The 9954-nt window shown below is 33.0% G+C and overlaps 1 protein-coding gene across 1 annotated transcript in view; it reads left to right on the forward strand.

Annotated features, from left to right (window-relative positions):
• The window catches only part of LOC106870064 (uncharacterized), a 7679-nt gene extending 1806 nt beyond the window's left edge, over window positions 1–5873 (forward strand). Inside the window, exon 3 of the mRNA XM_014916033.2 lies at window positions 281–5873. Within this exon, the coding sequence (XP_014771519.1) occupies window positions 281–363 (83 nt within the window). The 3' untranslated portion in view covers window positions 364–5873. The remainder of the gene's footprint in view (window positions 1–280) is intronic.
• Window positions 5874–9954: the final 4081 nt, after the last annotated feature.

A 9954-nucleotide genomic window follows, 5' to 3' on the forward strand; every position in this document is an offset into this window, starting at 1 on the left:
ACTGCTTGACAACCAGTGTTGGTTTGTTTACATCCCTATGATTTAGCAATTCAGCAAAAAAAAAAAGCAACAGAATAAGTACCAGATTTTATAAATAAAGAGTGGGATTGATTTCTTCAACTAAACCCTTCAAAGCACTGCTCTAGCATGGTCATAGTGTGATGACTGAAACAAATTAAAAAAAAAAAACAAGATAAAGATAATCCAATCAAATGAAATAACATTCAATAAAAAAATTATTGATCTGTCTTTGATCCATGTTTCTTCTCTGATTTTCCAGAAATCAATTCCACCACAACTGTTTCTCCAGCACCACAGAATCTTCAAGAACAAGAACAACAAGCATATCTGGAACCAGTCTAACATGGGGCAATGTATGTCATATTGTATGGCATACAGTGTCCCCCAAGAAAACTTGCTGAACATTGGTACAACCACATACAGACAGAAAGCATTCATACCCACCAACGCCATCCATACCACATCTCAATATCAGTATTCATAATAACTTTAGTTCATATATCTGTTAGTAGTGGGGAGTGGGCCAGGCTGGGATAACCAATTACAACAAAAACAATAGCTACTAACATTAAGGACAAAATCCACACCAGATAAGGTAAAACAAACCCTTATTGATATCAATATTAAGTATTTTGCCAGAATCTTACAATCATATGATCTGTTTCACTCACTGGAATTATCCAATCAAACCTGTCCTTATTTAGGATGAACATAAACAATTCTTGCATCTCACACACATATATTCAATGCATAGCTCTCTCTCTCTCTCTCTCTCTCTCTCTCTATATATATATATATATATATATATATATATATATACACATACAGTTATGTATTGGCTGCTAAAACTTCAATACAACATTGGATAATCCACATTACACCTACATGAAACACCATCAGCCTGCTAGAAATTGTTGCCAAAAACTTCCCTCAAATCGCACTCTATTGTCTTCTTAAATAAGCTAAGGATGCATTGGCTAATGTAGTCCTGTTCATATCCCTAAAAAGATGTGGTGGTCATAACTGGAATGCCTTTGATTTACTCTCCTGATGAATCTCTTTAAAATTTTCAGATTATATATTTATTATTCTAGAGATTTTTACCTTTTCAGATCAATAAAATGAATACCAGTCAAGTACTGGTGTCAACATAATCAAGTCGTCCCCTCCCCCAAAATTTCAGGCCTTGTGCCTATAATTCTAGAGATTTATCGATTTTCTGTTGCCCTGAATTAGTTTGGTGTGAAAGAAGGTTACAACAGTGTTACATGTGGAATTCTTCCATCAATTTTGGTTGTTTGTAAATAGCCTTCTCTCTTTTTTATGAGGAAAATGTCTGATATTAGCCATAATTCCACTTTGACACTCTTCATTTTAGCAGCTTTCTATGAAATCAAACCCTTCTTGACACTGATACACACACATACACACACGCACAAACACACACACATATATAACCTTTTTTTTTTTTTTTTTTTTTTTAACTACATTATTTTTACTGTTGAATTTTTTTTCAATCAATCAATCATATTTGTGGGAATTGAAATCTATGTACTGATGTCACATGACTCTAACTGAATATTTTGTAATGTTCGATATTGATAATATAACTAGAACATTCTAAATCACTTAAACTTTAGCTTACCAAGTGCTAAATACAAAACTCCTTGTTGAGCCACATAAATGATCACAGCAACACTAAAGATAAGAGAAATATTAAATTTCTTTAAAAATCACCAAAATTTGACATTATTAATAAAACAACATATTTTTATCCTTTTATTTAAATTATCATGTGTTGATGTAACTATGAATTTTCTTTTATTAATTTTGGTTTAATTATCCAATTATCAAATGATTTATACTTTCAGGACCACTCACCCAAAACTATTAATCTTTCACTATTTGTTGTGGGTCATTGTTTTCAATTTTTTTTTTTTTTTCAAAGTGCCAGTGGGTGGTGGGTACATGCATCTGTCCCTCTTCCATGTTGTATAGACACCTGGGACAGCTACACCCCGGGTTACATTTGGTGTCTTCATGCAAAAAAAGTTTTAATATCAAAGAAGTATTTTTGCCATTGCTTCCCTGATTCCTCCCAACATTCACACCATATTTAATCTGAAATAAGTAACACTGCGACCAATAAACCATCAACTGTCGTTCATTTGCTTTTTTCTTCCAAAACAGACTCCACCTGAAAGAAAATATATCGCTAAGAACAAAAGAACCAAAAAAGGCTACACGCTTTTCAAGTCATTCATGTAACTAAATGCCATTTGTACAGCAGTATAAATAATTAATGTGCTAATTATTATTACTATTATTATTATTATTATTATCATTATTATCATTATTATTATTATATGCAATCTCTGAAATATCCAAGATGAAACATTGCCCTTATAATAAGCTCCACTGTTGGTTTCCCTAATCTCAATCCTTGGCTTGCTTCTAACATGGATTCCACACTAGTTCATAATTCTTCACTACCCCTTTCAACTGTGATATCAAGACAAGCGTTTTAATTATTATCACTTTTTTTTTTTTTCAGTTTATATGTATGTATGTGCATCTGTGAGAAAGAGAGTGAATGGCAGTATGTATGTGTGTGTGTGTGAGAGAGGAAGAAGTAGTGTGTGTGTGTGTGTGTATGTTTTTATATGTGTGTCTTTGATTAAACAAAAAGTAAAAAGCAAAACAAACAAAAAATTGAGCACAACTTTTATTTTGTCTTCTCTGCACTTCTGGCTTTTCTTCTCTTTGGTTCAGTTCCACAGCTTCTGATTATTGTACAGACACAGACAAACATCAAGGCTGACATACAGAACGTAAACACTTAGGTACATTTAACCATACACACTGTATTTCTGTGTGTATATATAATATATATGCTTATAGTTGTTTTATACATTATTATTGTGTAACCATGTCTTTGCATGTCTCTATAGATGTACATATAATGTGAGTGTATATATATATTTTTTTGCAAATATGTTTTCTCATGTATGTCTTTGTCTATCTATCTTTATATATGTATGTGTATGTATTTAATAACTGTATATGGAGTTCTATGTATTTATGTGTTTGAATGTGTATATGTGTGCATTTATAAACTTGAGTATGTTTAAATACACACATCAACAACTACACAGATACAACATACAATCTAATGCGTGTATATGCATGTACTTATCAACTGAAATATCTTCAAATAAACACTCTACAACCATATGTATACACCCGCTTAATCTATAAACACTTGTGTATTCATACTTTTCGTTCTTCCCAATAACAATGTAATCCATGTTGTATCAATGATTTTGTCCGATTGAATCCCGATGTCACTGACATCAACCAATCTGATCAACTTTTGGTCTTTCAGTGTTGCAGTCTTATCAGTTGCCAACTAATAAAATGATTGCTTTAATTAAATACACCTATCTTTTATACTATTCTCGCCTCATATACCCCCACCCCGACCCCAACCTACCTACCTACCCTGCAGGAGGACAGTGTTGCCATAACCTTCGACAAAGAATCATTGTAAATAAAAATTCTTTTTGATCCTATAATATTGTCTCAAATTCAGGTTATTTTCTCCTGGTCTCTTAGTATTCCTTGCTTAATAATACCATTTATATATACACATATATATGTGTATGTGTATATATATATGTATATGTGTATATATATGTATATGTGTATATATGTATGTATATGTGTATATATGTATGTATATGTGTATATATATGTATATGTGTATATATGTATGTATACATACATATATGTATAATACAGTATCTGTGTATATATGTGTGTGTGTGTGTGTGTACATATATATATATACACAAACACACATTTATATAGTGTCATTTAAAATTTAAATTGTACAACTTGTTTATATATATATATATATGTATGTACGTAGTGTATATACATTGTCAACTATATCAAGGCCTTAGAAATGCTACAAACTTCTACAGTAAAATATAATCAATTGTTCTGACCCTTTCCAAAGGCCAGTGGCAAAACCATTGTCACAGATGGTCACAATCAAAATCTATACTAGTTGTTTGTGTCAGTTTGATTCAAAAGCTACATCACAACCCCAAAATGTCAAATCTGTACAGAATGGATATGACACTTCTGTTGGTTGAGAAAATCTCTATGGCAGCACTTTGTAATAACTCCATCTTGTTCGTTTGGGTTTCATTGTCTATTTTAGATCCTTGACTAGAATATGACAAAACAGTTCTAATTACCAGGACTATTTAATTAAACTGAGCCTTCAGCTTTTTCTTTTCTTTTCCATTTTAACTTAAATTGCTTTTAATCTTGGTGAAGTTCACAACAGTAACAGGCATGCCATGTTGGGGTCATATATAGGGACCAGTTGAGATAAAGTCACTATGTGAAGGAGATCCAACAAAAACCCAGTACATGAGACATTCATGCTGCTGTCTCTTGTTGAATTGAGTTTTATCTTACAAAACTATTTTTCAAGGCCTCTGAGATGAACTAATGAGATAATTTCAAAATAATCTGTCTGGAGCCAACAACAGTTGGGGCAGTAACCAGCTCACTCTCTGTTATCAGAGTACCCCATAATTTATCTTCAGGGTACCCCATAATTTATCTATATAGTTATGTTTCTATTGCTGAAACTAACAATGTTTCATTAAAATTAAAAGAGAACAAACTATTGTGCCTCATTCAGTAAATCTGATGAAGTTTTTCTCTTAGTTATTTAAGCTAAATAGATATATTTGAAGATCTCAGTATACATAACTAGTAATTGTTTTTTGTTTTTTTTTAACTGAAGTCTAAGATGAAACAGACATTTGTCTCAAGTTTAAAGCTTTCGTTGCTGCCATATTTGGTCCATACTCTGTGTATCCAGAAATCAAGTAAAGAAAGGCAACCTCATACTTGCAAGAACCAAAGGTTGAATAGGGAAATATTCCTCATCAAATTCATAAAGTACTTTACCTTTGTCATATTCTCTTGCCTTCTTCATCTTTTTCTACATTCAAAAACTTAATCTTGTGATGTACCCCAGCCTTTCTATCTACACCAGCCTTCTCTGCTTGATCATATATAAGTTAGACTGATAAATTCTTCAAGACTGCAATGGTTTTGTTTTTAGATTGCTTCCAGTTAGCATCCCAAGTTAGTTTGTCTATATTAGTACGGGCTGGATTATGTGTTACAAATGATAGAATGTGCCCCATTTATATTTGCAAAAACTTTGTACCTCTACAGGCATAATAAATCTGCTGAAGAGGTCATCCACATATGAGAGGCTGGTTTTTGTTGCTTCAGAACTCTAGATTGTTGTATATACATAAATATATTTATTTATTTATTAGTGTGAGATGGAAAGACAGAGCCTATGGGTCTCAGACCCTTCTAGACTGCAGGATTCCATAATCAAACGTCTGATTCAGATGCTTACAAAAGACAAGATCCTGAAATCTTGGGTCAGGCGGTGCTTTCTCACCACATGATCTTTCTAGCCCAAGATTTCACCTTTATGCCAGATTATATATATTTATATATATATATATATATATATGTGCCACCTCGGTTTATGTCTGTGACTCACTATGGATTATATAGACTGAAAATATTAGTCAATTTGTCTCCTCCTTCTTTACATGTTAGAACATTGTGTAGAAATATTTGTATTGTTGTTGGTTCCATAAAAACCAGTGCAAACAAGGAATTGTTGAATTTTATGTGTGTAAACCTGTTTCTACTGTAATATTGTTGATGGAACATCATTGTACTTACTGGATTATCTTTACATTTATTGAATTCTGCTTGATTAAAAATTATTGAAAAACCAACATTCTGTTACGTTATTCTTTATTTTCTTTTTCTTTTTTATTCTGGTTCCAATTCATTGATTGGAACCAGAATAAAAACCAGATTCTGTTTATTGAGTTTTTCAGTTGCCCTTTTTTTATAAACAGATACAACTTGACACAAAATTTTACACCAGTATACACAAATACAGACACAGACACACAGATGTATACATCCACACACACACAGAGTATATATGTGTGTGTGTGTGTGTGTATAAAGTTTAAAAAATGTTTAGTAAATGCACAAACAAAAACCAGACGCAGAATGGCAAGTTGAAAAACATAGTAAATGCAGAGATGAGCGGAAATCAGAGACAGAAGGCCCCTAACTCCCCATCAGTTATTGGTCAGAGGGTCAAATGCATTTTCATGCCTTTAACGATAATATTACTTCCTTTTTTGGTGGCAACCAATGAGAGTTGCTGGGAAATGGAACCAAAACATAACAGAACGAGAACAGACAAACAATAACTGGATTAACAAGCAATACAGATGTGGACATATGAAAATGAATAAAAGTAATTTAAGACAAGACTGTTAGTAGATGGACAAGGGTCAAAAATGAAATAAATGAACAAACACCTCAACAACACGTACGATTTTCATTATATTTATTAATCCTTTCTACTAAAGGCACAAGGCCTGAAATTTGGGTGGGGACAAGTCAATCACCTTAACCCCAGTGATTCACTGGTACTTATTTTATTGACCCCAAAAGGATGAAAAGCAAAGTCAATCTCAGCAGAACTTGAACTCAGAATGTAGTGATGGGCGATATACTGCTAAGCATTACATCCAGCATGCTAACAATTCTGCCAGCTCACTTTCTTATATTTATTAATGAGCTGCAAAGTAAAGCTAACTTTTGTATGTATGTATGTATATATCTATGTATGTATGTATGTAGGCAGGCAGGCAGACAGGCATGTATGTATGCAAGCAGGCATGTATTACGGATTCTCTAACATAGGTATAATGAAATCCTGAATGGAAACATTATTCAAGTTTCTTACACTAGTTGCAAAAATTTAGCAAGTTCTGCTAACTCCATTAATGCAAAAGATCTTTCAGACAATGGTAACACCTTCACCAAGTGTACTTCTAATAAGATGTACTGTTGTAAGAGACTCCTTAATGAAAATTGTCTTAAATATTCTTTATTTGAAGTAAAAGGTAGAATTATATAATGCTCCCAACCAAAATCCTGCAGAGTAACAACAGGAAATAAATTTTATGATGACATAATACTCACACAGACATTTCCTACTCAAGCCAAACAGAAAATTTTCAACAGGTCATTCAAGATAGATTTGGAGATTAAAGAAACTTATGGTCGTACCTTTAATATAACTTGGACTAGTCTTGGTGTTACACCTGCTAACAAACATGCTCACAACAGGTATACCAAGGTGTCATCTTTGTTTAACTGACAAGGTTTTAATATTATCACAGATTGAGAACTGTTGGAATTCAGGAAATTAAATTCTTTGTGATTGTCTGTATAAAGCCAAATATTTACTATGTAATTTTTTTTTTTAAATAAAGCAATTAAAAAATGCATCTGCCATAGAAAATTTTCAATGAAGTTTCTAGCACTGTCATATTTTTTTGTTTCCATTTCCATTTTTGCTTTTTTGCATTCTTTGTCTATTCTTCAACCATCACCATTTTTTTTTTTCTTTGTTACATTCCAGGCTGTTACATGAATGGAAAATGTTTTCTGACAGCTTTTTAAAATTTAACATAATTTTCTTCTCACTCCCTCTTCTGACAGTCACTTTTTCACTTCCTCCTCTCAATATCTTCTTTTTTATTTATTTTCTGTTATTTTGTAGTATTTGAATGTGAATGACACTTTATGAATGGCCTAAAATACCTGTAATTGATAGGATTGAATCATATTCTTATTAATTTCATTTTTTAGTTCATTGATTTTATCTTTCTATTGGCAACCAATCATATCGTTCTATATTGATTTATCTTTCTACAAGCAACCAATCATTTGCTTTCTTTTTTGTTTTTGTTTTCATAATCTGAGCTTTCTTCTCACTGGTTTCCTCTTTCATCACTCAAATTTCGTCTGCAGACCAGAAATGGGAAAGTTAAAGTCATGCAAATTAAAGTATCAGGTTTAATATATATATATTTCTTAACACTCTACTTTCTCCTTTTAGCATTCTATTGTACCTTCATGTTTTACACCAAAGCCTTTATTTTCCAGTCCCCCCAACATATACATATAAATAGATACAGCTATGTATGGGTAGATGGATGGATGTGCACATGTGTGTGTGTATATATATATATATCATCAGCATCATCATCATCATCATCATTTAACATTCATTGTCCATACTGGCATGGGTTGGATGGTTTGACCATGGCTGGTAAGCTGGAAGGTTGCACCAGACACCAGTCTGATTTGGCGTGGTTTTCTACAGCTGGATGCCCTTCCTAATACCAACCACTCTGAGGATGTAATTGGTGTTTTTACGTGCCAACTGCATGGGTGCCACTAGCCACATATATATACAGATGTGTGTGTGCACTTTGTTTTTACTGATTGAACTCAAAGCAGATACAGGTGTAAATATGATCATCAAAACATTGGGTTAAAAAGCCCTTTTGGAAAGAAAAAGGTGAAAAGTTGCCACTGGGACTTGAATCTGTATCTTTTGTAAATATGACAGATGTTCTACCATTGGATCAAAGCAATCCTTCAAATTCTTCTTCCCATTTTAGAAACTGTGTGTTCTTACCAGTAAGAATTTTATGTCATAAGTTTACATTCTTACGATGTAAGCAACATTCAATTCTTGTTGGTCAAAAGAATTTTATGGTAAGCTCCAGGTCTTAGAATGGTTAGATAGATAGAAGAGAGAGGATTCCAGTGAATAAGCACTGGGTGTGATTAGATTGGCTGATAATGCATCCCCACCATCATCATCATCATCATCATCATCATCACTATCACTACTGCCACACATCATCACCTCTACAACCACTAACAACATCACCACCACAACAACCAACGCCACCACCATCATCATCATAGCTATGGAGTACAGCTGTTAATGTTACAACTGATCCCATTAGCTAAACATGAAGGAAGGAGCCTGTTTTAAAACAAACAGTCACTTGATCCCATTCAATTCTGCTGCAGACCCTATCAATTTCAAACGTTTTCATTTAATCCCCACCCTCTCTATCTCTCCTTTCTCCCTTTTAGTGGTTTTCTGTTTTTTTTTCCTCAATAAATTCTCTCTTCTGGATGTTTCTATTTTTGAACACCGAGTCACAGTTATTTCTCACACAACCTCTGAATCGCACAGAAATCAATGAGGAAAGCGGGATTTATATACACATATACATACAAACATACTTATGTGTGTGTGTGAGTATGTGTATTCATAGGTACATACATACATACATATATATATATATATATATATATGTATTATGTATGTATGGGTGTATGTGTGTATGTGTGCATATATGTATATGTTTATAGATACAAATATCTAAATGTATGTATATACATCCATACATAAGTATATATTTATTATATGTATATACACACACACAGAAGGATGCATATATACACAATGAATATACATCTCACACACACACACACACACACACACACAGCTGTACACATAGTTTCAACTTACAACTTAATCTGAGACCAATGTTGTTTTCTATTACAACTGAGTCTGAATCATCGTCAATACCATCACCATAATCAGCATCAGCATCACCATCATCTGTACCACTACCACCACCACCGCCACCACTACCACAACCGCCACCACCACCATCACCAGCAGCAGCAGCAGCACTGTCACTGCCACCTTACCAACACCACAAACAAAAACACTACAGCAATACACACACACACACACACACATTCTTGTTCTTGTGTTGGCACCAACAAAACCGAAAACAAGAAAATCTTTACATCCTGATGTACAACCCAGGAAGTATATGGCAAATAAATAAATAAAATAAAATAAAATGAAATAAAATAAAATAAAATTAAATTAAATTAAATTAAATAAAA

Source organism: Octopus bimaculoides, chromosome 14 (assembly GCF_001194135.2).
Source record: "Octopus bimaculoides isolate UCB-OBI-ISO-001 chromosome 14, ASM119413v2, whole genome shotgun sequence".
Lineage (NCBI taxonomy): Eukaryota > Metazoa > Mollusca > Cephalopoda > Octopoda > Octopodidae > Octopus > Octopus bimaculoides.